This window comes from Brachyistius frenatus, unplaced genomic scaffold (assembly GCF_029030835.1).
Source record: "Brachyistius frenatus isolate BFR_SWC_R1_liver_20210118 unplaced genomic scaffold, ASM2903083v1 Contig_20, whole genome shotgun sequence".
In the NCBI taxonomy this organism is placed as follows: domain Eukaryota; kingdom Metazoa; phylum Chordata; class Actinopteri; family Embiotocidae; genus Brachyistius; species Brachyistius frenatus.
The window spans coordinates 364684-384297 of NW_027210619.1; the positions used below are offsets into that span (position 1 = coordinate 364684).

At 39.8% G+C, this 19614-nt stretch overlaps 2 protein-coding genes across 3 annotated transcripts; one reads left to right on the forward strand and one right to left on the reverse strand.

Moving 5' to 3' along the window:
- Positions 1–2577: 2577 nt before the first annotated feature.
- Positions 2578–14024, reverse strand: dedd1 (death effector domain-containing 1). 2 transcript variants are annotated; one of them, XM_069695565.1, is made up of 6 exons: positions 13958–14024; positions 13397–13601; positions 12479–12748; positions 12239–12367; positions 11598–11738; positions 2578–3728 (listed from the first exon to the last, which is right to left on the reverse strand). In XM_069695565.1, exons 2-6 carry the CDS (start codon positions 13431–13433, stop codon positions 3322–3324), a joined length of 984 nt encoding a protein of 327 aa, XP_069551666.1. In that variant the 5' UTR covers positions 13434–13601; positions 13958–14024; the 3' UTR covers positions 2578–3321. The 2 variants fall into 2 exon arrangements, with proteins under 2 accessions (XP_069551666.1, XP_069551665.1); XM_069695564.1 differs by having other exon boundaries at positions 12479–13003.
- Positions 14025–14366: 342 nt separating this feature from the next.
- rabac1 (Rab acceptor 1 (prenylated)) lies at positions 14367–18094 on the forward strand. The gene is made up of 6 exons (XM_069695566.1): positions 14367–14469; positions 15575–15710; positions 15859–16071; positions 16335–16432; positions 16816–16917; positions 17123–18094. Exons 2-6 carry the CDS (start codon positions 15589–15591, stop codon positions 17209–17211), a joined length of 624 nt encoding a protein of 207 aa, XP_069551667.1. The 5' UTR covers positions 14367–14469; positions 15575–15588; the 3' UTR covers positions 17212–18094.
- Positions 18095–19614: the final 1520 nt, after the last annotated feature.

Genomic DNA, 19614 nt, shown 5'->3' on the forward strand with positions numbered 1-19614 from the left:
CTTCAAACTGCCCTTTTGCCAATATTTACATTATTAATTCATGTGATGGGAAGTGTGTTGGTCTCCTGTACATCAGAGGATTTAATGATGTACAAGGAAGCTCAGAGATAAGTCAAAGACCTCTCACACTATTAGAAACAGACAACATTTCTTAATGTCACAGTGAAGTAAAACCACATACAGGTGTTTTGGCTCATCTCTGTTATTCTATGAAAATTAATATTACCTAATCGTTTTAAAATCTCTAATGAAAACTATACAATTTGACAACACTAAGGAATAATATGCTTATTTTTTTTCACCTCCATGAAAATTTTCCAAAAGACTTGCTATATTCTGTGGATTACAGGGCAACATGAATGGGAGATATAATGTCATATGGAAAAAAACAAGATTATCTCAAAGATTTCACTGAGGAACTATATTTTAACTTTTGTTTGTCCTGCAATTTAAAATAGGTGGATGGAATATTTTTTACATTGAAATCAAATCTGTTTTTCGAATTCTCTCTCAGGCAGGGTTTGTAAGTGACAATAGTATATTACTTATGCTAAATAAAGCTTTTAATATGTATATTTTACTTCTAAACTGTACAAGTGTATGAGTTTGTCCTGTACTCTGGAACATCCCTCTTTAGTCTCCTTCAATAGTCTGCCACAAAGAGGGGGCTCCTCTTTCCTTCTTTTCAATGCCCATACTGGAATTAGGGGGACAAAATTTGAATATTGAAGAAAATCTTGAAACATATTTAGATTCAGCAGGCAAAAAAACACAAGACACAGGTATTTTCTCACATGGGAAAACATTTCTTTTTACTTCTTTTTCTCCTTTTAAAAGCTGCAACAGGAGCGCACAATCTCAAATCTAAAGGCAAACTATAAGGATGTCATTAGTGTAATATGGAGCATGGCTATAAGGGTTATTTGGAAACAATCAGAAACACTTTGATATTAATTTCATACCAGCTAGAGGCAGCCAGTAGTCCAATTTTTAAATTGTAAAAGTTACATTTTAAGCAGCATCCCCAAAAAAACGCCTTGAAGGCAGAAAGTAACATTTTTATGTTTCATGTATAATTATTTAACTTGCAAATAAAAATTGTAGACTTTCAAGCAAGGAAATAACACGAGAAAATAAATAGCACAAGTGGCGGTAATTTGATAACATGTTTGAAGCAGACATTATTCTTGGGTTTCATCATGCCGACAGCTTAGAGCAAGGAGAAATAATTAAGGATCTGATCCACGGTGACCTGCATTCGATGGAGTTCTTCAGACCATTTGGGGGCAGCGAGAGGGCACACTCCCACTAATACAGGTACAGAGGGTGGAGGATCAAGAAAAATGACAGTTGAGAGCTGTTCAAAATATCAGACGAGCACAAAGAGATTCAAGACCGAGGGATTTCAGAACAATACAATAGGTACCAGATTGAGATTTGGAAAACAGTTCCTTTCAAAGACTCCGACAGGATGAAAAGTTGAGGAAATGTATTAGGGTGTTTGTTTTTTCATGAATGTACTTTAACAACTGCTTGTCTTTAAAGTGAAGTTTTCTATTTGATAGAAACAACTTTGGATAAAACCCAAAATGGAAATGTTCTCTTGCGACATTAGCAGCAAAAATATAAATAATTTTATAGTTGAGAACTAGACTGTAATCGTCGTGAGACTGAAATTCTTCTATTGGTAAGTCATACAAAATTTTTACATACACATCTGTCATAATTTTTTTTAAAAGTCAAAAATAATATTCATAAATTGCTTTAGGCCAACAAAACCTTTATTTTTCACAGAAATGTTTTCTAATATATAAAGATTTCCACAAAAACAATTGCCCCACCAAAAGCAAATTTTCTGTTCACAAAAATGTTACCTCACTCTTTTTTTAAATTCTTTATATGAACAATACAAACAGACATTAATAAATTCCTGCTTTACCAAAAACACACAAAAGTAAAGATGGAAATCTGTCCATTGTCCCTCTCTGTGCCCGGCCCTGCAGAGACCTGCACTTCAGACAGTGTCTGCCTGCTTAAGTCATGCCTGTATGAAGGGACTTAGAGCGAGGGGCCTTATTGATCGCCTTCTATGAGTGAAGTCCAGGCATTAGTTCCAGCAGGGTGAGTAGACAGCTGTCTGTGAGCCACTCTACTGGGCCTACATAGCAGGGCTGAGTGGAGCTGGGATGTGCACTTTTGATTTTGATCTCCCCAACATCACTTCTATTGACCGACGTACTGTTCCGTGCTTTACTTGCCGAGAGAAGCACTTGCTGAGGCCTAGCTGGAAGCCCGGACACAAGCCACCATTGCATTATCCGGGTTGCCTTTGACAAGCTTGTGATGATGAATCTTCCATGGTCTGTTGAGACCTAGCCCTAATCACTGCTGTCATCTACTGGCAACCGCAGTATCCACTGACCACAGCAATCACAAGTTGAGTTATCGTTGTACACAGGGCTGAAAATTCCAGTGTTTGTTATCTAGGCGTATATGTGTGAACTCGACTCTCCAAAAGTTACTCACAAATACCGTCTGTAGTGAGAGCAGCCTACTTTTCCATCTGAGCTCAATTAATTTGATTTCTTTTTTAAGATCGGAAACTTTACTCAGCAGGTTAGTTCCACCTTTTAATCAGTTTTAATAAGTGTCGGTGAATAATATCCTTATTCTTCAACATTTCAGTCAAAACCAAAAGAGTATCCAACAAATGATAGTGGATCGTTTGCATTTGAGAATTTCGAGACCCATGCTGGAATCCGAACAGACATTGTTTAAGTATTAATAGAAAAAAATATTCACATAATGTTTAATAAGGAGTTTGCTACGATTTTGGCCCTGTTGTCATGACAACAATATGTAGTATTTTGTATAATTTGTGGCAGCCCAGTTGTCTTAACTTTCTTAACCACAGATTGCTAATGTCATGAGGGGCTTAGCACTTGTTCTGCTGGAGCAGGCTTGCTTGTTCCTGTTCCGAGTCTAAGAAGAGAAATATTGATATATCCTGTGTGATCTTGGTGTCTTACAAAGTAGCACCTGTGCATGAATCCAAAAGGAAAGCACATTGATCCATAATTATTATTCACCCTACAGCCACAAATACTGATCATGTTCCAACTAAAAGCTGTCAATTCTAAAAAAAAAATGAAGGGCCCGTTATTGACAGAACCAATGGTAAGTGCTGCCATCTAGTGGTTATTACATGGATATGCAACTACAAAAGGAGGCCTTGAAAATGCTTCCCAATTTGTCTTTCAATTACACTCCTACTCGATCTTTCAGTTTTAACATAATACACCCCAAAGAGTCTTTATGAGCCTAGAAACCCCAGTGAGTCTCTGTGCGCCCACCATTACTGGATGACAGCATTTCCCTGGTTCTCAACAGCCTTTGTCCCTCCTCGTAGTCATCTTGGTCCACACTGATCAGCAGGCGGACACCCTCCGAGCCTGCTGCAATCCTCAAGGAATCAGTGATGAAGACTCCCTTCAGGGCCTCCAGCAGAGCTCCGCTCAGGTAGTCACCCCAGAAGGCCTCAAGGTTGTCCAGCTCTGTGAATTTGATGTCGCAGACGATGGAACCCAGGTCTCTGGCACGCAGCAGCATGTTGGCTTGACTGAACAACTCAAACTGCCGCTCCAGTGGCTGCCGCTTGTCCGAGGAGACACCATCGCGGAGTGCCGACTCGTGCTCCAGGTACTCAGCCCGGATACGTAGGCGGATGTCTGAAAATGGTAGAGGAAGGAGGAAGCAGTGGTGGAAAAAAAAGGGGTGAGGTGGTGGCGAAGAGACAATGACGTGCGAAGTAATCGCAGGGAGAGGAGAGGGGAGCAAGTGAATGATGAGGGGTAACGCAAAGATATAGTAAGGAAAGGGTGAAGGAAAGAGCGAAAAAGAAGACAGCAGTGAAAGTGAGGAAAGGTTTTGGAGAAAAGAAATGAACAGCAGAAGTCAGATTGGATAGGCCCATAAAACAGACAGAAAAGGAGGGGTCATGAAGTCAAAACAAAAGGGAAGAAAAAGAGGAACATGACAAATCATTAAAAGGTGGCTCATTAAGTTTATCTATGGTAATGCATTATATTAAGCATTAAAGGGCGCAGTGTACCAAAAAAAAAAAAGAGATTGTGACCCAATAGACTGACCACTAACTGGACTGGAAATTGTGCTTCTGGAAATACTTCAGGATATTTCTTTGGATCAAATCCTCACAAAACGGCACATGTAACGGTGCAGCAGGGCAGAGCGAAGTGTTAATTACAGGCACTGGAGTTCGACCAACCCGATCGTGTGCACAAGCCCTTCAGTTTGTTTTGGTGAAAATGAATTTGACAATTCGGAGCACTGAAAGAAATACTCATCAACTGATCCAGGGGTGTAGTTCCTTTTTCTGCCAGGCAGTTCTATCATTTTAAGTGTTACTGTCAGCTGTGTAACAAAATGACTGAATCAGAAGAAAACTGGTGCATGAGAAATTTCAGTATGACAGCCTTCAAGGGCCGGATAAATAATGGCCGTAGCGATCAAGAAATGAATACATTCAAATGAACTTGGCGCCTTGAGCAAATATCATTGTGACAGTCACGAAAGCAGGAGTGCCAAGCCCTCGAGTTTCTTTGTGTTTGAGCCTGGTGGTTAAAAGCATCAACTTCATTCTGATCAAAATGTTTAAGGCTGAGAATAAATAGCTTGTGGAGTTCCGCAGTAACAGGACTGGTGGTCATGCAACAGCACAGCGAGAAAGATTAGAGGATACATACTGTACTGAGCAAGAGCAACGCTGAGATCATCTCCCATGTCATTATTCCAGAGCTCCAAGTGGGAACCAGCTGCGGACGACTTTTGCTGCAACAAAAACCCACGTCTCCCACTCAAACCTCCTTTGTAGACGTTAACAGCATTTACCACCAGTGACATCCATTCCTCTAGAAACATTCTCATCAGTCTCTCATTGCATTTCAAAGCAGTTTTCAAGTCGAAAGTAAAACCTTGCTGAACCAAAACCGATTTGGTGCTCTCAAACTTTGAAAGAACACTTATTAGATTAAATCTTGAGATGGAAAAAAAAAAAAGAAAAAAGGAACCTCACAAAAGGGAGTGCTGAGACTGAAAATAAATGTTTCAGTAAAATGTTACATCAGTTTTATCTGTCAGAATAACCTGAAACCCGTATTTATGGACGGGTGGAAGCACACTGTCACATACAAGAATGTCTTCACATTGGGTGGACCCAGACTTATGTGTGTGAAGCTCATATTTATGGCTGATGGGAGGACAATGACCGGAGTCTGAGTTCAGTACAAAATGACCTTATCATTCCAAGAGAGCTCAAAGGACCCGATCTGAACAATTATCAAGGTCTGTCCCTGGTTAACTATACAGAAGCTGTACTCCCACTGATAAATGATTCAACTCAAGAGTCACGTCTTTGCTTTCTGCAGCCATATTTTGTTTGGGGCTATAGGGAACGGCACAAGGCTCAAGAGGGATAAAGTTTGGTAAATGGCAACATTAGAAATGCAAATGTTGAATTAAGGCATCGATTTTGCATCTCTTAACATTTGTTGGGAAGCGATAAGCAAACAGTGGCTTTTGCATTCATGCTTCATAAATCTGTAATTAGATTACTAAAGGAGACACTTAATCAATAATGTTTAAGAAATGTTGAAAATATGCAGCTTTGGAAATCAAATCTGATTGAAAACCCATTTGCAGATTGAGATCGTTCAATTTACATGTTAGTTTGCTCTCACAAAAAAGATGAAAGGCATTATGGTACAAGAATATGAAATAGCGACATTTTTACAAAGAAGACATTTGATGGTGATTTGAGAAATTATTGAATCCTGTCTGAATTACAGTATCTCAATAACTAATATTAGTCTAAAATAACTTTAATAACCTTTCTTCAGGTCAATCCAATACATCCAGATACAAGTTTGATACATTGTGGCTAGAAAAGCCTTCTCACACCACAAATCATGACTGTCATAAAAGAATTTAAAGTACCTAAACCTTGGAGGAGTCTTCCTCCCCCTTTTTTCACGTTTTATTATTTTACACCGCCGGTTAACAGTGGCCTACTAACAGCGGGGAAATGTATACCATGGCAAAGATTGTATCATAAAGACCAATGTCACAAATACTACAATCGGTTACTCTAAAGTGACCAAAAAGATCGTTTATACCATACAATACAATCGATCAGGAAAGAAATTCTTGCCGTACTTTGCCACTGAGTGCTTCTACGACAATCAGTGAAGAGCGCTAAGGGCCAAATGGAAACTCTGCAGGGTCCCACGGCTAAGAAGACAGTGGGTACAAAACCATTGGGGAAAAATCTATGCTGAAAAAAAATGACCACAAAAGGAGAAAAAAAAATTGGTCCAACCACGACAAGTAAGTCACTCCTGAACACCAGAAACACGCTATTGCTAGAAGTGTGATGGTGGCTGCATCATGTTGTGGTGATGCTTTGCAGCAGCAGCTGTATCGCTTGAGAAGGTGGAAGATTAATTGAAGGCAGTAAAACCCTGAGAAATCTTGATGGAAGACCCATCGCAGTCTAATTTTCATCACAATAGTCTATACATTTTTACAATTTTTTTTTACTTTAATAAAGTTATTAGTTCATCAGTTTTGGGAAAGAATCCACTGTGATTGTAATGATGTAAAACAATAAAAACATAAAAATGCTCAAGGTGGGAGAGGAGGGGGGGTCGAAAACAATCTTCAGTACATATCTGATCTTCGCAGGCATATTGACAAAGCAGCAGTGACAGGATTTGTTTCAGCATTTCAGTATTTTGAGGGGGAAACTGTCATAATATAAATATAAGCATCCATCTTGAAAGGGGAACAATTTACTGCAGATCACCTAACTTTTTACAATATTCAGTACGACAGAGTGAAATATTAGGTTGAGGCGCCGTTAAGAGTTTGACCTTTTGGATCATTACACTGTGTGAGGGCTGCGGCTACGATAAACACCTGCCCTTCATGCAATTACTGTATTTATGGATGGCCTCCATTTTGCCTTCCCATTTCATACTGAACAGGATGGAGGTAGAGATAGTGAAACTGAGGGGAAGGCCATTTAAAACCACAGGAACACAGTGATAGTCATTTTGTTAGGGTTACAGAGCACTTCACGCTTCATCAGACACAGAGATATCCACTTAGACAGGACATTAGGAAGCACAGCTTTCATTTTCTCACTTTAAACACCAAGCCTCATCTTCCTCATCTCAGCCCACCAAAAAAAAAAAAAAAAAAAAAAGTTTAAGTACCCATTTACGAGGAGTCACTTGGCACGGAGAGCTTCAACTCTTTATCGATCCGTTTTTCTGCTGAACGACTGACCAAGAGAGTGGAGACTTAGGAGAGTACTGAGAGACGGGCAGACAGAACTCTCTCTTTTCCCCATAGACAAAAATCACTCTTTGTACCATTTTGCGTAGTTTGAACATTTAGTGTTCGTTCTCTCCCTCTCATTGTGTGTGAGGATACTGTTTTCCTGACACACAGGTTGGTCTGTTTTGAACTGCGAACACAGAGAAAGGAGAGAAAGAGAGAGAGAGACAAGCACAATTGGGTTGGATATCGGTTGACTGGGTTGGTTTTTCAACATCAAGCAGGCATCGCACAGCACTCACTTCTCCTAGTTGTAATGAGGTTCGAGTCAGGCCAATAGTTGGTACTGACAAGTTAATCAGCTCAGAAATGCGTTTACTGTAGCTCTACAATATAACATGGTTGTGTCTAAGTGGGATGCTTGGAATTACTCTTACCTTGACCAATCCCCTTTACCCTTACCTTCGCCAACCCATTGTTGAAGCCCCAAACTGTAGCATTAATCAACAGTGTCTATGAAACCAAGTAAGGGCCTTCACAAGCAACCCATTTAGACAGCACATAACCACTACTGAGCTGGAGGTACAAACACCTTATGGGCATTTGGAACAGCAGTTGTCATGGTCAGAATGTAATTGAGACACTTCATTGAAAATTATCTGAGAGATGAATCATGACAAGAAAGAGTATTTGAGGTCTGTTTAAATGCTAGGGGCCAGCATTGGACTGAACCGCCCTATCTATCTCTGCTCCGTCTTGACAAAGGCACACCAGGGCTTACACGGGGCACAGAGATAAGATACAGCATGAGCTTCCTTCAGCAGAGCACTGTTCGGGTTATTTTTCTCACAACCGCTTGAGTAAAGGTTACGTAAAGGTTACACAGTTGACTGTTGGCAGCCATTTTAGATTCTGTGACATTGAATGCAGGGCCAGTCCGACCAGAAGGACAGGTATCCATGCCCAATTAGCATTGAAGTAACTTGAGACTCCAGAGCTGGCTTATGTAAAGTTTTGGTTGGCCAGAATGACTTGAGCTGATTGAATCTCAAGGCGCATGTTTACAACCATTTGTAATGAGGATTGTGTGAGGGGAAACGGTGGCTCCAAAAGGTTTACCACATGCAGTGATAACTGGTACTTTCACAAACATGTCCAACATATTTCTGCTTTGTCTTTGCAGGGTAAAGATTGGCCTTTATTCCTCTGAATTCAACTCTTCAGTGTACTAGCTTCTTCACCAAAACCTAACCATAAAGCTCATTTAAAAACCTGAACCACAGACCACCAAAAAGAACCATTTGCTTGCCATGTCCTTGTTTGGATTCAAGATCAATTATTCATTTTTCTTTTTATGTAAATGGTATCAGACCCAGTTAAATCTAAATATTTCCCTCACTCTTGTATCACTACAAACTTGTGTTGACTTAATTTATTACTTGACCTTTATTATTGTATCCGGTGTCATCTCCTTTAACACATGTTCCAAACTCCACCCTATAACATGGGCAAACCTCGGATCACAGCAAGTACACTGGTATATGTGCTCAACTATGTATTCTATAGCATTTAAGAATATGAAACATTCAAAAAGGACAATTGCTCACTGGAGCAGTCAGCTCCAGCTGCTCACTGTAAGTCTGCTGAGTCCCTGAACCTTTAATACGATCACATATGTCAAGCAGACTGTTTTCTGTAACCTCTGCATATTCTGTTTAAATAGAGTATACAATATGATACAAATACTGTCTTTAACCTTTGCATTTCCATTGTAATGCGTCTTCATTATTCATTATTTTGATATGATGTTAACTGGGTAACAAAGAGTGAGCATTTTTACTGGACTTTCATTAAATTACTTTAGAGTCTTTTGGTACTTTGCTGTACATTTAGCCAAACACAAGTAATCTCAACTAGCCCTGGCAAGACAGAGAAGCAGTAAGTTGGCCACATTTGTGAAAATATGTCAAGTTCTCCAGGTTTATTATTCACATAGAAAATCATGGAATTTAAACAGACTTTCACCACATATTTCCCCATTGGAATGGTTTTAGTGAGATCAAATTAAGTTGAGCTTTCCAGAGATTTTGTTTGATTTTTACATCGGCTTAGAGACTTCTTCGACAGAATCAAGGCTTACTGCTGAGGACTCTGTCCGTTCTGTGAAACACTGACACCAAGAACTCTTGTCAGAAATAGGTAGGAGTCTAAAATCTCAGACAAAATATTTTCTCTTCCACAGTGCACAACACTAAAGAACATCACAGGATGATTTTCTGAGAGCAAATTAGGTTTTCTGAAGGGGACAGGGTAGGGAGCATCTACGTTATGATACACAAGCATCGTATACAGAGCAAAGTGGCAGCACCAACCCCTGTTGTAACAAGGGGGAGAGCCTCTTTTACCTTAGGCATCGGCCCAGACTCGTGAGAGAGCGCATGACTGAAGTGATCACGCACACTGCAGTATGTATGGACAGAGTGGAGTGACAGACTTTTTTGTTTTGTTCCTCAGTCTCCCCCTCTGTCTCCATGATCCATTGTGTCTTAGGTTACTCGATCTGAGTCACAATCTTGAGTCAACCTGGTGGAATCAAATGTAGGTCAAGACAGCAACAGTTTATAGTCACAGGCACATCACTCATCCTGAATAGCTAAGAAGGGCTGTCTTTGTTAAATGTTTTTTTTTTTTTTTTTTTTTTCATTAAGAGTCAGAATTATCAGGGTTGTTTTTGGTAATAAGAACTTCTGACCAATAGGCAATGATGCACGTTCAAAATAAATGTTTGAGAAATTCTGCATGAATGACTAAACAAACTTCACACAAAGAGAAACCGATGTTAGTGTTATCTCAGTCTTTTTATGCTGAGAGAAACTAGCATTGATTGATTAAAAGGCAAGCAATAGCTGAAATATGGAACAGGACATTGACAATGGAGTATGTAGTGCAGCTTTTCAGCGGAGTTAGACTGTTTCGAACAACTGCTCAAAACAATTTTTCAGGACGAGACGTAACGTTTGACATTTGTCAGAACCACCTGGTGACAACTCTGTATCAGGCTTGACAATAAAGCAGAACAACAGCTGCATCTGGTGGTCACTAGACTGGACACTTGTGTCAAAAGTATGGACAAAAGGACAGGAAAGAGCCTACAAGACTGTGCGCTTATCAACAGCAGCAACTGAACATAGTCCAATGGGTTAGAGAAAAGGGGAAATGAGGGGAATAGAAAGTGAAGAAGGGCCACATGGAGAAGGGGATAGGTCAAAAAAAAAAGAAGCTCTCTGATGTTGTATGCACTGTCACAGTGTAACAGTGAAAACACTGTGTAAAACAGGTTGAATTATCAAGACGATGTCGATCAACTCAAAGAAAAGTGCGCACAATTCTAAGTTTTACATTATTTCTCTGTCCAACAGTTAAATCGATAGTTCTCCCCCTTTTTGTCTCAAGTTGTAAATCAAACACAGCCCTTATATTTTTGATATGGTTGAGATGTCTGCATCTGCTGCACACACAGTGAATAAGGTTTTGAATTTCTGGTGTCACGAGACACCAAATTGAGTTGTCAGACCAAAACTAGCGCAAGCAGTTTTTCGTACATTTGGTACCAGTGCTTACATAAAGAAATCCTATAGTGGATTCAACAAAGTCCGACAACTGTGGTCAATGTACCAGAAACAATGCACAGCCAGGTGATATTATCAAATTCATTCTTACGTCCTCCTATATTTAGCATTAGATTCGAATGTTGTCAAGATTTTTAAATCCTTATAAGACCGAAAAATCTAACTTTCTCACTGCTCTTTCAACTTTTCTTTGTCCACAAATGGGAGTGAACAAACACGGCTGAATCATTACTTTGTGATATGAATTTTTGCAAGTAGTTAATTTTTTTTTTTTTTATCAGATTCATCGTAGACTGAAATCAGCTAAACGTTTCTGTGCTTTAAGCTTTTTTTGGGATTACCCAAAATAAATAAAACGCTCTTGGTATGCAAACTATATAACGCAAAGTGAGGTTCAGCATAGACGAACAACATCATAAATAAGGAGACAAAACAGGAAGTGTGGTAATGCTAGGGACGATGTTAATATGTTGAAAAATCAAGTGTTTTTTTTGTATGGTTAACTGAAAGATGGGAAAACAATCAGGAGAAGAAAGTGGCAGGGTAGGGCGCTACTGAAGGCAGGAGATGAAAAACTAAGAGACGGGTTAAGAATGCATGGGCTACACTTACCGCAGGACACTTTGTGTGGTGCTTGTGACGGAGGCAGTTGCTGGTCCTGTCTGCTTGTTTTCTTGGGTTTACGGCTCCAGCCATAACCCCTCTTCTTCCTCCGCCTCCTGGTAGGCGGCCCAGGCGTAGGAGAGTAAATACCTGGAAAAATATGGAAGGAGTTTGTGAAATTAGAGATATGACCAATGCTAGGTTATCTTAGTATTGGATTTACATTGTCCTGTTTTATTTTTGTTTCTTTTCATCCTGATTTTTTTTTTTTTTAACCAGTTGCTCCCTGATTATATATTTCTGCTTATATCAGATTAAAACATCCTTTTTACCCCCACGGAAAGTTCCCCACAAGAATAGAGTATTTAAGATTCACCAAAACACACCTAATCTTTAAATGTGTGCATACATATTTCTAGCTAAAAAAAAAAGGAGGGAACAAACAAGAATCTCCTTGTTAAAAAGAATTCCAGTGCCTCTTCACTGAGAAAAAGATACGGTATTAAGTACAGTTTATAAGTGTTATTTGCTGTAAAAAAAAAAAAATGTAACTGATTCTGGGAAATCTGTATCCTTGACTGATAAAAAAGTTTGTGGAAACATGGTAGGCTATACTTAAAAGGTTAAATACTACACTACAGTGCACTTACCATTACTTAACCGCTGTGTGAAAGATGGTAAAGGCGTTTCTGCCTGTCTGCAGTACTGTCGCATTCCAGAGGTGCACATCAACGCTCTGGTCTCGATTCCATACCTCTGTCCGACCCTCTCTGGAGATACTGAAAAGCATAAAAACATAGATTAGTAGGCAACAGGCTATAAGGACAGGAATTTAGTAAGGACTAAGACATTCAGGCGCAGCAGTGAACATAAAAACTCAAAATCCTCACCCGTCCTCCTTTTCTTGTGGGACACTAAAGGGAGCAGATCGTGACGGGTGAGGACTCTCAGGAGTTGCAGGAGTGGCTCCAGGTTGCCATCACAGAGGTATCCTTGCCTCTCGAGCTCTAGCAACAGCTCAAGGCCACTTTTGGACTTGCAGTCCAACAAGGCCCGCTGGGACCCCTTTGGTTTCAACCGCTTCCACGCCTTTAGCAGCTCTGGACTCGGGGTCACACCCGAGTCATCTGGATCGTCCTCACTGGGCTCAACTGTCCAGCCTACTGGGTTAAGAGGGTGTGGTGCAGAACAAGTTTCATTTAGAAGGAATGACATCACTTCAATGTCAGTCTCTGTCAGCTGACAACCAACTACTTCAAAGACCTCATGGAGAGACAACATCCCGTAGTAGTTTAGGCACTCTGTTTCATCCCAGCAAAGTGAGTCCCTGACGGGGTACCCTGGGTGACGCACTGCAGCCATGGTCAGGCTTTGCCTATAGCCCCCTCACCACTTTCCCACCTCTGCCAAGACTGCTATAAAAAAAAAAACAACACATACACACACATTACTTAAAAGAAAACCATGTAAATCCAACTATACAGTAAAAAAAAAAAGAAAAAAAGAAGCGATGTATGTATATAAATGTAGTTGTGCTTTTAATTCATAGAGACTGCATCCATATTTAACATAACTAGGTTAGACCTCAATTTCTGTTACATAGTAAGGGTGAATAAAATGTATTTAAGGGGGTAACATCCGTGAAAGTGCAGAGGAAAAACCCGATGTAGCGACATACAAGCTGCATTCATCGAAAACTAGCACGTAGCAAAAAAAAAAAAAAAAACCCAGCAGCAAGCCGTCTGCACTACATAGCACACAGCTAACATCGTTTCGAGGTCTGTTTCGACCACCTCAGCAGTCCTAACCTGTATCCGCCGTCAGCTCGACGCTGTCTCGAGACATGCAACGCGTCAGCCGTGAATGTGTTTACGTTCGTCGTCGTTTCAAACAATCTCTACAATGCTGGTAAACCAGCTGGAAGCCCAAAAGTCGTTCTTCAGACGCCCAGCAGCAGCAAACAAGAGGAACAGACTTCCTCCCTTGACACGTTACGTAACGAGTCACGTTTCTCTGAGGGGAAAAAAAAAAAAAAAAAAAAACATAACGCATTTATAATTGCAGCGCAGCTGTTCAGGTGACACAAAACCCGACTAAACAAACAAATATAAATTAACAACCGATGTCACGCTCGGTGAGTTGTGACACACACGTCAGATATACTGTTCACTGTGGACTACAACGTGAATGTATTTCCGGATGTTAACGTGCATTTGCTAGTTAATACCGTTTGCTTTACGTCAGCTATAAACGGGAAGCCTCGGGTCATATCAACGTCAATGTGACTATATACGCGTATAAAAGGGTTTAGTGCATTATAGAAGCGATTTTTTTTTTTTAAACAACTAAGGGAACAAGTGGCGACTCACCTTCCTAGTGTTGTTATTTTATGTTCTGGCAACTCCCACAGCATCGTGGTGCAGCTGTGACAACAGGGCTGGAGCGTTGGAAAATGAACCAATCACAACCCTCCAACTGCTCGATGACGTCAGGGTATGTTTTCTGTGCGAGCTTCTCATCAACTCAGCACGACTGGAAAAAAAAAAAATTAAAAAAAATTTAAAAACGACCCCGGGGCGGCAATTTTACTTGTATGTTCTTAACTGTAACGTCAACAATTAAAAAAAATAAATAATAATAAAATAAAAATTGAATAATAAATCGATGTCGATTTTTATTTTTATTTTTTATGGGAAATAAATAACAACAAATTTGTATGACAGCAAGCAACCCTTGGAGCCAAAGGATTGGAAGTCCTCGATGCGGCCAGTGGGGGGCGGTGTTTGACACTAGTGCAGTAGGAAGTCAAGTAGCATCCACATCATATCCGTGAACCAGAACAGCTGCTGCAGGTCCGAGGCTGTCCCTCTAAACTTCTGCTGTGAGTATTTTTGGTTAAACGATTATACATTTGACCGTTCAGACAGGTCCCTTTTTAAAAAAAAAAATAAATATATATATATATATATCGTTTGAAACAGGCTTCAATGTAATGTCCGTCCAGCCCACAGTGGGTATGAACGTTAGCAGAGGAGCTAGCTGTGACAATCTGTTGAACAACCAGCAAAGTTGTTACTACACGTCAGTAATATGGTATCAACACATATGTACAGAGTTTATAAACCCCACGCAGCTGAAGTTACTTTATGAATTAAGCCGCTGTGGTTGTTTGCTGCCAGCTTCTCCAGCATCCTGCATGCTTAGTGATGTGGCAGTGACCGAGCCCTTTGTTGACTAAAAATTTCCACTGCTGAAATATTCACTGTAGCTAAACTATGTCTCCTAAACCTGAGTGAGAGGTATGAAATGCATACATCCAACTATTGTTATGAACTAAACAGCTACTAATTACTTACACTTGCTTGTGAATCTAGCTTTTAGTGTTGTTGTGAAATGTTGTTAGCACCTTACAAATCATTAAAAAAAAAAAAAAATGACTACAACTATTCATATTTCAACTAATTGATGAAGGAGTTATTGATCTATTGTGAAATGTAAGTGTAAACAAATAGCCATCACAAGTTACTCGACCCAAAACTGATGTCTTGGTATTGCTCGTTTCGTTTTGACGGAGAAATATAATGATATTTGTATGGTATTAAAAAAGCAAACACCTCATCCCCTTTGTGAAGCTTTAACCAGCAAATGTTTGGAGTTTTTCATAAAATAGATAACAAAAGTAATGAGTTATTTATCTGCTAATAGAAAGTTTAAGTGGAGCCAGTAATGATGATGAAAAATGATATTGTAATATCTTACTACACTAATTGTAAACAAAGTTTCCTATCAAAATCGTTTGTTGATATCCAGCAGTAGTCAGTATCATAATAATCCTCTTGTTTTGTCGTTCCCTGGTACAACCATCATCTACATGCCTGACAAACCATGTATACAACCCCATAGAATACAAATAAATTGGTTAAAAGAAACTGATATCAGTAATGACGTGTTTTTAAAACATTTCTTCACTTACTGCTTCCTTGCAGAACACAGTCTGTAGATGCCATCTGGAGCGCCAAAGGGGGAAAACTGTCTCGTAGACATGGACAGCAAGGCTGGAGATCTGTTCAGTGCTCAAGATGCCCATCCAACTGGCACAGGTGGAGCTGGGATCTTGGCAAAGTATGAGCTTTTTTTTTTTTTTTTCAGTGGGATGTGGACCAAATTCATCACACAGTAGAGAGGGCTTGTGAGTCTGTGTCTGCTGATAATGTTTTGCATCGTCCTTCTTTATGTATTTAGCTGTTAATGTCTTTGTCTTATTTCTTAGGCTCTGGCTCCCCAAGGGCTTCTCAGCCAGTGTGGCTAAAGAGTGGATCGACAGGCGTCGGGTGTCCATTCGACCGTGGGCTGGCTTCGTAGACCAGCGCAAGTTTTCAAAGCCCCGCAATTTTGGAGAGTTGTGTCAGAGGGTGGTGAAAAATGTGGAAACTTACAACAGCAACTATACCTTCATCTTTTTGGGTCTCATCCTCTACTGCATGTAAGGCCAACAAGGAGTTTGTAATGTGTTCACTTGTTTTGTTTTGTGAGTGTGAATATTTTCATCTACAGTGCTGTTGTTCAGCTCTCAGTCATAGTCTGTATGACAGTGCATATTGAAAGATAGGTTTTCATCCATCAGTTTCAGCCACACGGTAATGATAAAAATGATCAAATATCCATTAATTAAAGTGTTAACCTACATCTAAAAATGCTGCTGTAATTAACATAAAAATTGTTCGTACTGTTGTTTCTACTCTTCAGTATCAGCTCTCCGATGCTCCTGATTGCGTTGGCTGTGTTTGCTGGTGCCTTCTACGTCATCCACCTCAAGTCTCTGGAGTCCAAACTGGTTGTTCTTGGTGAGTAAAGCAGTCAAATACCTCACATTTAATCATTATTACATTACCAGTAAATAATATTAATCGTTGTGTCCGTGTGGAACTAGTTGGGTCAAGCCTTCCTGGGTATTCAAAATATTTAAAAATTGTGTTGTTGTTGTTTTTTTTTTTATTTTAACAAAAGAAGTTTTTCAGCGAATTTGCTGCATTTTAATGTTAAATAAGTTAATTTATTCAAAAAAGATCAGTCATGTCAGGATCTAGTCTAAGAAAATATAATATATCCTTTACTTTTATGTATTTTCCAGTAAACCTAACCAGACTTGCTGGAGGCAGGATAAAAATACTTGAAATAAGTGACATCATTTTTGTGTTCCTAAATCTGCAAATTTCTGATCAACCAGGCAAAGAGCTGGCTGTCCCTCACCAGATGAGCCTGGCTGGAGCCGTCTCTCTTCCTGTGTTCTGGTTGGCTGGAGCTGGAACTGCAGTGTTTTGGGTGCTGGGTAAGTTCAAATTGAATTGTTCCTATTATGCATTGTTGGCGGCATGCAGAAATCTCTGTTGAACATAATTCACTGTTGCATTCAATGCCAATATCTCCATAGGATTGTTACCTAAATGGCGTTCATGTAACTAAGTGCTTATGAAATCTGTAAGAAAAACCTTTCCCATCTTATTGTCTTTTCCTTCTGTCACGTGTCCTCTCAGGAGCTACGCTGTTTGTGATTGGCTCTCATGCTGCGTTCCGTGAGATGGAGGGATCTGACATGGAGGTGCTCCTCATGGAGCCTGTGTGAAGAGCAAGCTAAACTGTCAGCAGGCGCTGGTTGACGATCAGTCTTCGCTTTGACCCTGTAATTGCGTTAGTCCACAAGGCTTGAGGAGAAGCTGCTCCTAGATCTGTTCCTTAGATATGTGTGTATCCTCTGTTACCTGTATTTTTCCTACAGCAATGTATCAAGAATGCCCTTTGTTTTGCCTCTGGAATAGCTGATGTTACACACTGCACTTATAAAACTCAATCATACACATAACTTGCCATCTGTGCAACTTAATAATTCCTCAACACGTATTTAAGCACATTATCAAGCAGATCATATCCCTTTATCTACATATTTTCAACCATGGATGCCTCTGGTTTGTGTCAAATAGTCCCTCCCTCCATGCAATGTAGCTTATACAGTAATATTTATCTCCACATTAATCTGTAATGGACTTGTCTGTGCTGTAGATATCTTAGGAAATAGTCAACAGCAATGTAGATTTCTTATGTAAAGAATGTGTAGTTTTTATACTTCTAAACTACAAAAAAAAATTAATTTTTCAAAGGAAAAGTGCCAATTAAAGCTTTAATGCGGATGCACAAATAAAACAAAGTTTTTATGCAAGAAAATGCAAAACCAAACTTTTATTTCAGATAGGCGTCTTAATATAGATAGGTTAACGTGAATAAACCTTAAAAGGTCAGTGCTTAATCATGGTATTTTGTGTTGGGGGTAATACTCTGCTGATTGTCTGTATGCATATTTATCAGCTCTGCTTGGAACGTTCAGATCTGAAGGCCATGTCAACATGAAATCATCTTTTGAAATTCATTATTCATTTATTTACATTTTGATGTAAGTTGGGTGTTTTCGTATTTAAATCTTTGAAGTGCAATAAACCCCGAATGTAAGTTTAGCTTGTTACTATCTTTTTATTTAAATTAGTCTCTCCTTAAGTCGGGTGTTTGTTCTATTCCGTTAATACCGCACTTGACTTCTGTTTGTGCATGCATGGCAGGAGTTGCAGTGAACTCAGTGGCCCTCAGCACTTAGTCTGTACATTTTCTCATTATTCTGGTCCGGTCTGAATCTACAGAGGAATAGGACAGCTCCAACCCTCATGGCTCCTCGTCTATACCTCCAGCACACCAAACACTGCAGCGCTCGCCAACCCCCTCTTGTCCCCCTTTTCATGTGACCCCTGTGACCTGTGCTCTGTGACAGGCAGCCCAGTGAAAAGGACCCCATGCTCGGGTTGCCATGGCAATGACCTTGGAGGGCTCCCAGTCAGACACACACTCGTCCACGGGCACACTCGCTTACACACTGCGGCAAAGGCAAGCGATCGATATTCTATTATACGTTGGGTGGCGAGGGGGGGGAGAGGGGAGAGAGGAGAGTCGCACTGCAGTGAGCTCACTGCAGAGACACGAGGGAAATTAGAGCGAGGGTGAGAGTGACAGAAAGTGTATGTGTGTGTGTGTGTGTGTGTGTGTGTGTGTGTGTGAGTGGGAGACTGTGTTTGTCATTGGACAGTGGTGGAGCGGTTCCAGAAAGTTTTTGTGTCTCTCATTTAAAGGGACATGCCCTAATTTTTCACTGGATGTGGCAAAGTGAAATCAAACAACACCCAATCCTTCAAGCTCTCATTATTGAGCTTTATATTATGTATCATTTGTTTGATTTGTGTACTCGGTGGGCAATAAGAGGTTTATTTAAAATAGATGACCCCTGTGGCTCACACAGGTAGTACAATTGCAGTTTGTTCCTTAAAGGTAACAAAGTTTTGCTTTATATGCAGGATTGTTTTTATAAACTTATAAGACTTTTTTGGGGAAATATTAAGACAGACATTCTCATCCCGCAGCTCATTTATGTTGATGTCCGACAAGGCTGACACATTTACAGAGTGGTTTTGGTGCATTACCCTGGGCTGCTGCCAACTCTTACTCCTATGGCAGTTTCACGTTATGCAGTTTGCAGGTTGCACACACTGTATATTCACAACACCAGGTGGCATCACATCCTGAAATTTATATTCAGTTATTTCTACTCTGCAGGAGCACTGCCTTGAACAAGGTTTATATTATTGTGCAAACATTTTATAATACAAGGGTATAAATTAAGATGAATACATTGAGGATATACAGGAGGATAATATGCAGGGATTGCTGTTGAGTGAAGCTACCTATTTGTGTGGAAAGCTTTATCCAATATATATATCTATATCTATATCGATATATATATATATATTTCAGTCAAATACAATCTGACAAACTAGCGCTTAAAAAACAGAATCCTGCTGGAAATAATGAACATTAAAATGTTTTTCTTGCAGGGCTACAGCAACAGATTGTAGATTACATTAAATGAATTATAGTGTGCACAGCCATTTAAAAACAATTTTTAAGTAAGGGTAAGGGGCAGAAATGAGTA